Source organism: Dermochelys coriacea, chromosome 7, assembly GCF_009764565.3.
Source record: "Dermochelys coriacea isolate rDerCor1 chromosome 7, rDerCor1.pri.v4, whole genome shotgun sequence".
In the NCBI taxonomy this organism is placed as follows: Eukaryota; Metazoa; Chordata; order Testudines; family Dermochelyidae; genus Dermochelys; species Dermochelys coriacea.
In genome coordinates, this window is record NC_050074.1 from 124489353 (window position 1) to 124504634 (window position 15282).

Below are 15282 nucleotides of genomic sequence, written 5' to 3' on the forward strand. Positions count from 1 at the left end.
GTGGGAATGAATCCATTCCATACAGTGTATAAAGTGCTTTTTTAAAACAATCTATTTCTAGAACCTAAATTGTCCTGGGACCAGCTCTTGATATAAAAATTCCTAGAAACCTGTTTTTCAGAGTGTGGTAACTTCTTGCCATAGTGCTGTAGTGTTAGAATTCACATTGGCCAGGTTGTTCTGTAAATTAAACACTGACAGCTCCCCTCAGGGGAACAGCCAATGTATTTATGATGATGTGCTGATTACACAAAATACACTGCAAGCAGAAAACAGCTGCAGAGAACAAACCTCTTAAAAGAATACAATTACAAATAGCACCCTCAGTATTTCTAGTGGTGAGAGTAAAATACAGCATGCTAATGGAGGTTTTCTAGTCTGCTTCAAAAGAAGAAAATGGCTATATGAAGGAAAGAAGCTAAAGTATAGTTGGATGTACATGCAGTGCCTATATAGAATGGTATATAATCCTGTTCCTGAAAGTGAGGGTCAAGAAAATGCTGCAGGGCCTTGTCTACTGTAGACCTCTCTTCTTAAAATGTTTTTCTATTGTAGCTCCACCAGCATTGGCAACAGTGGGAGCACTAGTGTAGGCCAGCTGCCAGCATTTTAACCACCACCACAACCCTGTTCCGAATGTATCTAAGCAATGTGGTGGTTAAAATGCCAGCAGATGGTCCACACTAGCACTCTGACCATGGCTAACACCAGAAGAACTGTGACTGTGGGAAACTTCATGGAAAAGAGTCTTAGTTCAAAAATAACTGACCCTGATTTTATGGCTAATTGTTTTGTATATATTTTGGGAGACTCGGTGGGAATGAAAGGGGTGTGTTCTCTTCTGTCTCTACATGGCAGATTTAAATTGTTCTGTTTTAGATGACTGTGGAGTTTGTGTTTTATTTTTTCACCACCCAGAGATGTGGTAGGCACCCCCCCCTGTAGGCAAGGCCTTTGGGCGGAGAGCTTACCATCCAATTTAGATATAACAGAATCAAGGCTGCCACAATACCATGTGGGGAGGATGGTAGAGGAAGAACTTGGCATTATTCTGCTTAGAAAGCTGATGGGAGTTGGAAGAGGTTACTCTGAAGCGACGGTGGTGCACCGGCAGAGTTGTGTAGGGGGAACAAAGGATGAGGATAGCGGGGGTGCTGTGTCAGTACCTGTGTGCAATAGAGAAGTTGTAGAAGGACTGATGCAGCCAGATTGTGTCAGGGTTTGTCCAAGTTAGCAGAACATGGCTGTAGAATATATTTAGGACCTGCATCTTTGAAACATGTTTCAAATACCTGGCACACGGTCTTCTGTTTACAGCCCTAAAAAATGTGTTGAACTTTCAGTGTATAAATCTGTTTTTACATCTAGCTAAGGAAACAACATTGGGACTCTGTGATGAGGAGCACTTCAGTTCACTTGCCTAAAACAAAGAATCAGTTCTTCCATCTGCAGATCCTAACATGTACTAATCAACTCTTATACATCTGTCCATCTCTTTTAACTCAGTTTTGAGCCTCCCTGCATTGTGCTGCTCTGCTGACATCTATCCCATGTGGCAAAAGGGAGTTTTGTATAATCACCCCACTTTAATCAATAGAATAATTGATAAACCAGATAAGATTTAAACTGATTACCTCCCGAGTAGAACTCCCCAGGGGCCTTGGACTCTCTTAATTTTGACATGTGTGTTGTGTACCCTGCGGATGAAGTGCAGTTTGAATTATCTGTTTTTATTTGCTTAATGATGGGGAGGGTGTTAAAGTCAAATGTTTAATTAACCCAGCAATGGGCTGCGCTGTCACTTACACACACATCCAGCTGATTGAGATATCTCACCAAGAATACTGAATAGGAATGATAATGTGGCACTGAGACGGAAGATTGCTTTTTCAATCCATTTGCTGGGTCACTGCTTTGAATGTCTTATTGGATGAAAGGCATTCAGCCTGGAAAAAAAAATCAGCATTTAAGTACATTTTGTTTCCTGGCCCCCTCCTCACCAAGAAGTTAACTAAAACAGATATGTTGTAGGTTTAATAAGCCATTCATGTCCTAGCAAGAGGCTGTGAATAGTGGATCTCAATAGCCAGTGGCCTAGCGCTGTATAATTTCCTTTAAAAACTAGCCCCAAGGTATCTAAATATGAGCTATTGTATAACACACCCTTACCCTTCATTCTTTGTTTGCTCGATTACTCACCTCATTTTATAGTTACTGCAGCAGTGGCAACTCTTCGTCCCCAGTCAGTGCATCTTTGAACGCCCCCTCAAGAGAGTGCTGTTTCAATGTTGGATTTTTTTATGGCAGAACCCAGTAGTAGGGTTTTAAATTTAAAAGTGTTCTATAGGGATGTTTCATTATTTTGTGCATATTTTGTTACATCAAAGCAACAGAATAGCCCATGGGCTTTGCTCCTTGTGTTGCAGCCATTGTTCCAGCACAATGATACTGGCCAGCCAGACATTATACAAACGATCTCTAGTCCCGTACCCTCATTTTCCATTGTTTCATTAGAAGGGGTACATTACTTGCTTGCTGTTGCTCAGAAGACTGAGGCACATTTAGACACATGCATCTTTACAATGAGTTTGTCCTTGGTAGTGTGTAGAAATTAATACATAATAATGTACTAGAAGTTAGCTGAGTTTGACCCGTAGTCCAAGGTTGGATGGGCTTCTTATGTCCATCTTAGCAAATATAACTTTGTTTCTCTTGGTTATCACTGGGAAGGAAGTACATTTAGAGTAGAGAACCACTTTTATTTAATCAAATATTTCCAGGAAGGGATGTGGTCTAAGGGAGCAGAGCCAAGGAGTCAGGTGTTTGGGGCTTTGTACCTTTCCCACCACTAGCTTGCATTTCAGCCTTGAGCAAGTCACTTCTCTCTTTCAAGGGACAACATGAATGAAGGTGTGAAGTTGAGCATATGGGGAGAAAATCAGAGCAGAGATTAAAAAAAGAGGTAAGATTATAGAGGGGTGTAAGGTGAGGATGATGAGCTTGAAGCTCATGCTTTTGGATTTAAGAAGCCAGTCAAAGGGTTTGAGGAGAAGAGATGATGACTAGTAGCAACATTTTTTGTCTCTATTTTGGGGAGAGCTGGGAGTGGGGAGACTAAAATCAAAATAAAAAAGGCCGGAGACAATCATGGTGTGACAGGACTTTTAGTATTGGGACAAGTGAGGCTTTATTTTCTCCTTGCTGAGGGCTTTTGCTGTAAGAAGTTAGGGCTGGTCTACATTTGAAAAATAGATCAACCTAGTTACATCACTCAGGGATGTGAAAAATCCACACCTCTGAGCAACTTCCTTAAGCCGACCTAAGTCTCCATTTAGACAGCACTAGGTGAACGGAAACTCCCGCCTCTCGGGGAAGTAGATTTACTACCGCAATGGGAGAACCCCTCCTATTGCTGTAGTAAGTGTCTACATGAAGCACTGCTGTTGTGTTTTAAATATAGAGTTGTTGTAATGTAGAGTTGCTGTCATGTTTTAAGTGTAGACATACCCTTAGAAAGTAGTGCTTCAGCAAAGGACACAGAATCTACCGTGAAACTAGCCAACCTTACAGTCCATTTATCAAAGCACTTGCAGTTCCCATGCAGATGAAGCCATAATAAATATTGAGCGAAGAAAGTTAACCTGTGTCTAGAGAATTTTAATAAATAAAAAGTTTAAAAAAAAAAACTCTCCTCAGACCTGTTGGCTCTTGCTAACTCTTGTTAGTACTAGAAATATGTTTCTGACACCTCTTTGGGATGTTAGCTTATGTGCAGAATCTTTAACATCTGACTGATATTTTTCCCCCCGTGTGGGGAAAATCAAGAAAGCAGCTGGTTCAAGAATAGATAAGCACTAGTATAGGCTTTGATTCATATTAAAAAAAAAAAAACCAAAAAAACCCCCCAACAGAATGAAAGTGACTAATCCTAAAATTTGTTGTTTCACATGTTGAAATTCAGTGTTAAAAATGCATTTTTGTGTTCATCAAATGAAGGAATGCAGTAAAGCAAACCAGTGAGGAACAGGGCCAAATCATTTGATTTCCCCCTCCCCTTTTGAAGTGCTTCTGTTTCTTGATAAATCTGCCTCCATGAATTGTGCGTGGCAATATTTTCCAATCTTAAAGACAGATTAACTAAAACTGAAATTGATGGTGGGACATATTAACAGAAATTTGAAAGATCAGAGAAATCGTTAAGGTTGTCTTAGAGAGTGGGGACAAAGCCGATTTGTTGGGGGTGGGAAGAGGAGGCAAGTGCACATAATAAGATGCTGGAGTGATACTGACCAAAGCAGAGGATGATTGCATAGTACAAAAATACTCTCAATGCCAGTCCTTGATAAGTTCACTTGTCTGGTCTTCGAAGTTTACCCTATGTTATTGCTAGCATGAGTTGAATTGGTGTGTGTGTGTGTGCGTGTACACACACACATATATGCATGTGCACTTTGCAAACATGGGTTTTTGGATCCTAAAAAGATGTAGATTGTCTTGATGTACCATAGAAAACTTGAAATATGAAATGCAAACTGTAAATACCACACTTATACCTGCCAAGGTGGTAATTGATTTTATCATTCAGGAAAGAGATTTTAAAGCAGACCCTGGCTGAGCAGGGGGTGTCAACATGAACCCTTAAGGTTTCTTTTGCTCTAACCTTGTTATGAAGAATGGGGAAGTAGCGCTGTCTAATGCAGATGTCTGGGAGTTACAAAAATAACCAGATGTCCTGATTAGCAGAAGCAAATGTTCTTTCCTTAATCCACGTAAAATTATATTCAAAGGCTGTCCGGATGTAATGCTTGTGTAAATAAGGCACCAACAAAAATCGGAGTATAAAGGGCCTTTGGCCAACTGGCTTGAAGGCTTGAATATTAAAAACAAATTTACCACTGTTGACTCTCTTAAATTCATACAACAGAAATCTGAAGCTGCTTCCCAGGGAACATAGAAAGAGTGTTCTCATTAGCCATATTTTCAATCTCTGTTTTGAGAAATTTCTGGTTAAGTGAACCTAGCTATTTAAATTCCCATGAATGGTGTGTTCCCACCACCTGGATCCCTGTTTATGTTAAAACAAACTTAATATTGTTGAAACTATTTCTTTGTTTCATAATATCTTTGATAAATATTTGCACTGGCTTTTAAAGATCTATGTGTTACATCAAATTCTCTATTCTGCTGGTAGTGTTAAGACATCCCACAACTTTACCTTCATCTTTCTAATAAAGTAATAACTGATTTAATTAAAAGAATAAATTGGTCTGAAAATTCTCCTTCATTTCTCAAAGTTTTGATATGTCATGTTACTGTGGGAAGCCATTCATTCCAATCTGACATTTATTGGGTTGAATACAAAGCAAGGAAAACATATATAGAGTCTACTTCTTTGTATTTGAAGAGTAGAATTGTATCAAATTTTTCAACAATTTTTTTGAGTAATTTTATATGTGGAATGTATTATAAGTGCAGCTGAACTTTCTTTATACTTTCCTACCTTTAATTGCTAAATTGCTTAAACCTTTGATTGAAAAATTGTTTGTATTATGATAGCATCTAAGGGACCCTCCCCAGTCATGGATCGGGACCCTGTTGTGCGAGGTGCTGTACAAATACACAAACTGTCCCTTGTCCTGAAGAGTTTACAGTCTTAAGAAATCAAACACCTGACTCTGAGCCCGCTTAACTTGCGTCTTTCTCTCTAACATTAATGGCTGCAAAAGAGGGGAATGAAAGCATCAATTTGCCCCCATATCCCACTTCTCCTTCCTATATCTCCTTCCTTCTAATAATTAAACCTAAGCCCCTTTCAAAAATACCACTTAACTTTAAACTTTCGAGAACAAGGAAACTTCGTTCAGTCATTCCATGCTTAAGTCATCCTCTTGTGCCTACATAATGCAATACTGTGTTTTCAAAGACGATCTCATAGCAATGAATGTTCAGAGCTGCAAGTGCCAAAGACGGCTGAGGTATAATCTGTACCTCTGCATTTTCATTGTTGTAGATCTCCCTGTGTGTTGCAGTTGTCATTTCTGTTTTATTTACTGACCATGTAGAGGGTATGACTTTCAAACTTGCCCTTTTCAAACTTGTTTTCCCCACAGTAACTTAGTTCACGTTAAGGACTTGCTTTACATGGGATAGTGACTAGTCAAATCAGTGTGAATCTGAGCATGTTGTGCCACTCAGGAACAGCTCAAAATGTGTTAACTGGGTGTTCAGGCTATAATTTTAAAAGGAAACTATTGCTTGAAGTCTGAGGATGGCTGTGCCAGGTTTCATCCTAGCATTGTTTGAAATGGCTGAGATGTTTATAAACTGACACACAGCATTTATAAAATCAGGATGCTGATAGTCCCTTAACAATAACAATGCTCTTGGACTCATCTATCACTTACAAAGATTATTGGAAAGGGAATGTAGGGCTTTTGCTATCACTTATTCCTCTTCCTCCCCCTTTTTAAATCCATATTCTGGCTGGCAGAGGCACAAAATAATTCAGGCCAGTTTTTCCATCTCTTTCATCACTTCACCTATTCCTACAGGCTGATGCAAACTAGGAAAAATCCTATTTTCTGGCATCATGGGACAACCAAAAATCCAGATTGAACAAGTGAAATTTCCTGTCTGCCAGGCGAGCTGCTGGCCTGAATTTTAACAGAAAACAATATGCACTGACTGGCAAATATAACCTGGGGCTGGGTGGGAAAATGGGTCGTCATCTTCATTTTCCTTGTAAATTACACCAATCAGCAGACAGAATGCTGATGTATTCACCTTGTTAAAGTGTTCCCTCTTGATTAACCCAAGTGCTGTGTGGGGTGATTGGATAAGAGTACTCATGGCTAAGTATGCACATTCCCCAAAGTGCATAGTGCTCAACTACTGTTTGATGACCTTTACAAGGAACCAGAAACAGGAGGGCAGCTTTCACTTTCAGTCTCTGGTCACTCAATTTAACTATGAGTAAGGCTATGTTTTAATCATGGGTATTTTTAGTAAAAGTCATGGACAGGTCACTGTCAGTAAACAAAAATTCACGGCCCTTGACCTGTCTATATCCCTGACTAGAACTTGGGCTGGGGGGGGTGAGGCCCGGGACCCCTGCGGGTTCTGGGGGTGGGAGCCCAGGACCCCCACGGGTACTGGGGGTAGGTTGAGGCAGGCATACAGGCTCTCTACCTGGCTCCACATGTCCCTGCAGCTCCTAAGGGGAGGGAAGGCCAGGGGTGCTCCGTGCGCTGCCCCTGCCGGGGGGCTCCGTGCGCTGCCCATGCCAGGAGCTCCTGCTCCGCAGCTCCCATTGGCCAGGAACCATAATCAATGAGAGCCATGGGGGCAGTGCCTGTAAGCAGGGACAGCGCACAGAGCCCCCAGCCCCCCTAGGTCAGGAGCTGCAGTGTTATGCCAGCTGCTTTCGGAGAGCTCCCTCTCCCCCCCTACCCCCTCTGACTGTTCGGGCAAGTTAAGTTATGTTATGTTACGTTAGTTATGTTACTCAGGAGTGTAAAAAACCATCCCACTGAGCGACGTAACTTACATTGACTTAACACGGTGTATAGCTCCCACCTCTTGTTGAGGTGGATTAATTATGTCGATGGGAGAGCGCTCTCCCATTGACTTATCACGTCTTCACCAGACCCACTAAATTGATGCCGCTGCACCAATTACAATGGCACCAATTTAGCGCAGTAATGAAGACAAGCCCTCACTCCCTTGCAGTGGATATGCTTATGTCACTAACAACCCCCACAACTTTAGCTTTGCACTTCAACAAATATGTGTATACTCACATTGACTAGAACAAGTGTTAATTGATTGGAAGGGATCTATTTGTCTGAGCGCGCTATTATAATATAGACTGGCACATAGCAATGCATTTATAATATTTTTTTGCAAAGCAAGCAAGTGCTTTCTGTATTGGATGCAGATGTTAAAGCAATAGTTTGTTTTAAGGGCCAGTGCTGCACAAATTCTGGCCTTTGGGATAATGACAAGTGTTTTACCTGCATAAACAATACATTTTCCCCCCTGAGGTCCACGCACACCTAGTTTCCCTCAAGCACATCATCTCTGTCAGGTTAATCAATAGGCACCGTATGGCAGAGGGTCAGTAATCAGTGTCATCGTGCCTTTAAATCGTGTTGAAAATTTGCTTAAAGCCTGGGCCAATTAACATCGAGATGATGAATGGATGGGTAGATGGGAAGAGCCTGGCGCTCAGGGGCTTGTGAGAAGTAGATGCTCAGCTGTTGAGCAGCAGACACCAGCGAATAAAATCAGCCATTCATGTTAGCTCAGTCCACCCACTCTTAATGATAATGTCAATCTAGCAAAATATATACACATTGGAGTTGTCATGAGTTCATAAATCAAAGGAGTTTGTCAAAGGCATTCAGATTAACGAGGCAGCAGCAATAACAAGTCAAATTTGCATAGAGAATTGCCCGAATCTCAGTAAATTATGATCCTGTTTTTCATTTGATTATTTGCTAATGTCTCAAGAGGGAGAATGATTACATTAGCATGCAAAATCTACTCCAGAAGTAGAAATCTGAGGTATAGCAGACCAGCACACGATGACAATTAATCAGTTTCTGCATACTAGCATAAACGTGCAAGGCCCAGAAATGAACTCCGTTTTTTATTATTATTTCTCCTTGCTACTGATCCAAATGGTTCAGCTTGACAGAGACTTTATATTGCTTTAACAGTGTTCTGAATTGTGCCTGCAGGCAAGACATAGTTATGCAGCTATAACCAACCTATCCATCTGCCAACCAGATTGGAATTCTCCTATCCAAGGCTTCCATTAACCCCCACTGACAGCTTCAAACAGGATTAAGAATTTGAAAGCATAAAAAATAGTTGTGCTCTTTATATAGACACACAGTTCTCCCCCACCCCCACCTCCTCACATGTCGAAGAAGACTGCATCTGTACTGTTTTATAATTAGTGTTGGGCAACCCATCATCAAAACAACTGCCCAGTTGGCAGGTTTCTGATTTCCACCATGAGTAGTAAAGCTGTGCTAAAGGTAGCCCTGTGCAGTTGGTAGCCCGAGTACATTCATCCATCTGAATCCCAGTATTGCTTTCATGTGTTATATACAGAAAATACTGCATGTCATCACACTTCAGATGCTTTAGCCTACAGACTCTGTGTGCTGTGTAACACAGGACGTGTTTGAGATAGTGGGGACTTCATATGGAGAGTCAAATAATGAATCAAGTTTGTGGTGGTTACTGAGATGATAACATGCTGTGGAATTATATCCTGTTAGTTACAGGCTGAAGTCTTAAATCCAAAGTGTATTTGGAAAGGGTCTCTTGTAAAAGACAGTTACCATTTTAGGACAGGTAAACTATGAAAGGCAAATGCCCTTCATGTGGGCCTCAGAGGGGAAGGCTAGAGAGGAGGGCTAAAGCAGAGATTTGGGAATCAGGATTCCCAGTTTCCATTCCCAGCATTGCCACCGACATTCTGTGTGACCTTGTGTAAAACCTGTGATCTCTTATTTTATCCATCTGGGCAAATAGAGGTGATAATCTCAGGGGTGGGGGGATGGGAAACTTAATCACTTAATGCTTTGTGGGGCTTGAATGAAAGATGCAAAAGGCAAGCTAGTCCTAGTTTGTAGAAGATGCTCCATGCACTCCAGCACAAGCACTCTCTTGCCCTATCTGGTTTTGGTAAGGATGGTATCCAAGAAAGGCACTGCCACTTAGAGGAAATGGGATTTCAGAATTTGTCCAAATTCAAGAAGTTGTTTGGGTTTTCAGCCGTGACCTGCCTTTCGGTTGCTGATTCTGTCCCCACCCCTTCACCCTCGCAGATTCCATCTTGTCTTTGCTACACATCAGTTGCAGATCCTGCAAACCTTTGACATTTCTAATGCATGCATCCTCTTAATATATGAGCATCAAATGCCACATTCTATAGCTATGATTGCAAAACACCTTTTTGATAGCCTTTTGTCATCCTCCCTCGTGGCTGGAAGCATCATTCGTCATGCTGAAGCAAACTTAAAATTCTGTCCTCAAATAGGGGAGCAGACCTCCCTTGCATTATTCAGCAACGAGAGACACGTACAGATGCTGTTTTCTGGTCATTATTATAATAGTCTAACTTTACCACTGGAAAGCTGAGTGGTGACTAATACTGGGCATTGCTCTATCAAGTGGAATTCACTTTAATGACTATTTCTGAACTATTTGGAGACTTGTAGTACACCTGGAATGGTGATTTTTCCTATTCCTGAGAAATAAGCGGGAGTTGGAAACATCTGTGCTTTGTTTCTTAAGTGTAATGCTTTCCAGTCATTCTGTCTTCACCAAGCGTAACTTACTTGCCAACAAAAGTGCATGAGCAGCGCTCCTGTTTAATAGTCTGCTATTGGAGCTGCTGTGTGGGTACTGTAGAATGGTGAGACACCAAGCTGTGAACCACCATATGCACTTGGCAGTCTTTGTCTGGTCTTTGTTCAGCCAACCTCCTAGCCTTGCCACCTATAAAGATAATGAATGCAAAAAGGTCTTCTGCTCGCCTTTAAAATTAGATCTTTAGTTTAAAGAAAAAGAAACTGGAAAACTTGTGACACGTTGCGATAACAAGAAATTTCAGAATAAAGGCTGTTTTTTCACCTCAGCATTGAATTTCCTGATTTTTGACATTGTTGTAACCGCAATGACATTGAAAGGCAGTTTGAGAGGCAAGGAGAAGAGGAGATTTCGCTTTTAATAATTATTTTCTAAAACACACAACTTGAAGGAAAAATAGGATTTTTGATGCTATTGTGGAAAGGGGGATTGAATATTCAAAATGCATCTTTAAAATAGATAAAAGCAGTTCCTGGACTTACTTTGAAATTCTGTATCTTTAGCAATTAATCTGTTTTCAGAAGTACCAAAATTGAAATCCCTGCTTGCATTATTAAACTGTGCAGATGAGTACAGAGCAGTTTGTGCAAAGATGCATCTTAATTTCCTTTTCACACTTGTACAGTTTAGCCCTCTCTAAACCAGACTTAGCAAATAACTTTCTTCTAGCTGAGGCCCTGTGTGAAAACTTCTCAAAGATTTGGGTTGTTTTATTGAGGTATCCGGCCTGTTTAGGATTGATTTACATTATAAAACCCTGGCTACAGCTGCTCAGACCTCATTAAGAAAAGGAGTACTTGTGGCACCTTAGAGACTAACAAATTTATTTGAGCATAAGCTTTCGTGAGCTACAGCTCACTGTGCCTCCTGAGTTCTGTGTCTTGTAAAGCTCACTAGCTGGTCTGCAGATCTTGATTTACTTAGAATCCTCAGGACCAGTTTACCTTGAGGGTTTTTTCCTTCTCTTCCATCTCTCAGCAAACTTTGCTCATGTCCTTGCCATCTTCCAGCTCTCTTCTTCTCCGTCAATGAAACTAGAAGCTGTAACCTACCTAGATCCTTGCTGATCACACAGCACCTGCTGCAGGCACCCAAACACACTGCTCCACTGATGGCTTCTTGCAGTCTGCTTCTTCTCCACAGTCCCCACTCGACCACACTGCTTGCAGTGTACCAGCTCTTCCTTGACTGACAGATGCTCCAGCCAGTGACTGAAATTTGGGGTTGGGAGCTAGCTCTAAGGGGGATTTGGATATGTTAGGACTACTGATGGGTGAGGAGGATGCTGAGAGGTGGTGATCATAAAGGGGATGCAACTTCAATCTTAAAATCCTATCCTGATCCCATCTGCTATAGCCAGAAACTCTTCCTGTTACTGGCCTACCACTCCCTAATGCCTCTCCCTTATGCCTTTATAAACTGAGTAGTCTTCCAGGTATTGAATGCATGGGTTTGTGACTTAAAGGCTATTCTACTGTGGTGTTCAACACGGACTTTAGATGTGTGTACAGAATTCCTCCAAACCTTTTTAAGCATCACAGTCTATCCTCAGCCTATCAACATGGTTGTTGAAATTGTGATAGCAACCACCATGTTTTAGTATTGTTTCCCTGGCCAATGTGGATAGGATTTTTTTTTTCAGATAATTGTTTGCTGAATATGTCCCAAAGAAAGCCTCTGTCCTTGGATAAGCAATCGCACAATTCCCAGACAAGTAATCCGTAGCTTAAGAGGACAGAAGTCTCCTGCCTAGTTTTCTGAGCCTGTCATCAGCTGAGGAGCATTTCTGGAGCAGCCTCTAATGGCTCATCCTTCCTCCTCAACACCCTATTTCCCAAATAGGTGGTGGAATTAGAAGTGCAGGATACTAGTCAGCTTTTCTGGGGAGAGAGAGCACACACCAAAAACAAACAAACAAACAAAAAAAGACACTGGAAGACATACCAGGAATGGTATATAATGATATATAAATATCACAGAATTTGATGACCTGGTTCACCACAACTTAGAGGTGGACCAGACAAATCTGAATGTTGGTAGCCCACTAAACTCCTGTGCAATCAGTCAGTATTCCTGCTAATATAAAGATACTGGAATATAGGGGGACAGTTGAATTTTATTAGCTACATATTCTCTTTATAAAATGGAATCTTTTGAAAACGAGTCACTGTAGGGAGTTCAGGGACATAAGCCGTGGTATATTAAATCAGGCCATCAAGTCACCTGCTTGGCATCCTACCTCCAACAGCGGTCAGTTCTGGCTGTTTTAGAGGAAAGTCCTAAACAAACACAACTTCTCTACTATACCTATCGAATGGTGCATTATTTATTAAGAATGAGAAAAATTCTGTCTTAGTCCTAACAAGCCAGTTGGCTTACACCTGAGGCTAGCTTTTTCATGTATGTATAAAATCTAGCTTGTGTAGCTTGCAAATATTCAGTTTCCTTTCCTCCCACAGAATAACATTGGGGATAAGAGCTGAATTAAAGCTTGCTTTCTTTCGCAGAATTCCTCAGAGCGAGAAGACTGTAATAATGACGAACCCCCTAGGAAGATCATTCCAGAGAAGAATTCACTTAGACAGGTATGCAACTAGTCTCTTAAAAATACAGTAAAACTTCCCAACAGCTTGAATCTTAAAACACTTCAGGAAACTAGAGTCTGAGCTTAGGTTCCTGACTTTTATCTGGAGCACTTGTCATGCTTGGAGCCTGAAAGTCCTTTTTTACTCTCCTTAGTGAGAGAAGACAAGTAGCATTGTACCTGGGAAAATCAGATGAGTTGGGCTTTTGTGAATATGAACAGGGATATCCATTTCTGAGCAAGTATAGCACCATCAGCTGGGACTTTGTATCTGAGTTTTGTTTACTTGCTAATCATTGGGAATTCTCCAGCCTTACTCTGTAGTACTCCCTCTGTCTCATTTATGCCTTTCTACAATACCTAGAATCTCTTTACAAAGAACTACTATACCTAGAAGGCAGGCTTTCTTAGAGCCATTGTCCAGACTGATAACCTAAAAGTAGAATTACTTTAATTTCCCTCAAAAAGGTTAAGATGGGTCCTTATAGATCTGCTCTGCCCCTGCACCCCGCAAAAGTTTTAACATCTCTTTGATCCCTTCTCTATATTAAAACAAATTCCTTACCATCTTAATTTAAATTAAGCTCTATGCAGCAGGGAGTAGATCTTCCTGTATGTATTGTACATCACTGAGCACCCTGGTGTTCAACAAATAAATGTGTCAAGGGGAAGAAAACTGCAACCAAGCAATAATGATTGCAAAGCTTCCTACAAAGAATGTCACTCTCCTCGTGGTTCCTTGTCTTCTACATACAGCCAACGAGTCAATGGATGCAGCAGCAGAACATGGAATAACAGCATTGTGGGGAAGATGAATGCAATGATGATTTCTCTGCCTGGCCATATGCCAAGAAATTGGCATGATTCCAATCATGAATCATGATTGGACCAATCCAGCATGAAAGTGAGATTAGCTGTAAGCTTCTCCAGTTAGCACAGAACTGTCTTTCCTCCTTAAGACAAATGGACCCTTGACTTTGTTGAGGAAGAATAGTTGTTAGAACTGATCAAGTATCTCAAACACACATTGATGGTTCTCCTAACCTCCAGCAACACCAACAGGAGCCAGCATAAGAGCAGCCATCAAGTATCTCCTGTAGATAAGGTCAGTAAAATAAGTCCCTCCATCAGAGAGAGGACTGGCTCTGACTCCATTGTTCTAGTTCCCAAAAGGATCAAGAAGGGATAAGGCTATTCGGAATCTAAAATTCCTGGAAAAATGCATCGGCAAACCAAAATTGCAAGTTGAGACATTGATATCTACCTAGAAGTCTGTCTCCAAAGGAGGCTTCTTATCGTCTCCATCTCAAGGCAGTGTGTCCACATATACTAATATGATTATCCCATTGCAGAGCCCTTCACTTCACTTTTGGAAGCCAGTATTTCCAAACTTCTTCCTTACTTCTTGGCCTGTTGGCAGCTTTTGCACTTGTTAGAAAAGTGCTGTAATGCCCTAGATGTGTGTTAGGACTCTGTCATCCTGCAAGTTTGGGGAATTGAAATTCTCTAATCTTTCTCCTCTGTTAGAGAAGGGCAAGAAATTGTCAGAGGTTTCCAAATCTAGGTGCAGCATATCAGGATTAGGGCACACTGAATAAGGGCAATGATGCTTTAATTTTGTGGGTGGAAACATCTTATGCCTTGCACAAGGAGAGAAGCAAGGTGGCCAGTTGGTCTTTCAGCTCCCTTCATCTTCGCAAAACACTACAGATTGGGTCTGTAAATTAGCTAAAGCAACATTTAGCAAAAAGTGTGGCATACAGTAGTAGTACCCCAGTGAAAAGAAATTAACTCTGTCATTATTGTTTTTATATAGTTTTATTTTTTTTCCTCCCTGGAGACACTGTTGATAAAATTCTGTTGTTGGGAACTGTGGACCTTCCTACATAAAAGACTAGGAAAAATTATCCAAGCTTGAGAATTTCATGTCTTCTGATAGGAATGTCCGCAAATCTAACCCCCTCAGGATGACTTAGTTTTAGATCATGGTCAGATTCAGATTCATTGGTCAGTTTCAGTGGCGGTGTAGTCTTTACGTGCCCTGAAGTAGATAAATTTAAGTGAGTTGCTCCATTGCTTTACTCTTGACTGCTCTGATTTTTTGTTGTACTGAAGCACAGCCTTTGCTTTGAAAGTTATCTCAGGCTGGTGGGCTCTTTTGGGGTTGGGGGCCTGTGATGGTTAGATTCATAGACTCCAATTCCAAAAGAGACCCTTGTGATTACCTCATCTGATACAGGCCAGAGAACTTCCCCAAAGTAATTCCTAGAGTAGGTCTTTTAGAAAAAACATCCAATCTTGATTTGTCAAAA

At 41.1% G+C, this 15282-nt stretch overlaps 1 protein-coding gene across 22 annotated transcripts in view; it reads left to right on the forward strand.

Annotated features, from left to right (window-relative positions):
- BTRC (beta-transducin repeat containing E3 ubiquitin protein ligase) overlaps nucleotides 1–15282 on the forward strand; it is a 167398-nt gene that overhangs the window by 62108 nt on the left and 90008 nt on the right. For 13 of the 22 annotated variants that reach the window (XM_038408304.2, XM_043519814.1, XM_043519816.1 and 10 more), the window contains one exon: nucleotides 12894–12971. The exons of 8 other annotated variants lie outside the window; for them this stretch is intronic. In XM_038408304.2, the coding sequence (XP_038264232.2) occupies nucleotides 12894–12971 (78 nt within the window). Of the gene's footprint in view, nucleotides 1–2911; nucleotides 2963–12893; nucleotides 12972–15282 lie in introns of those variants that run through there. One more of the 22 variants, XM_038408318.2, reaches the window with a different exon arrangement.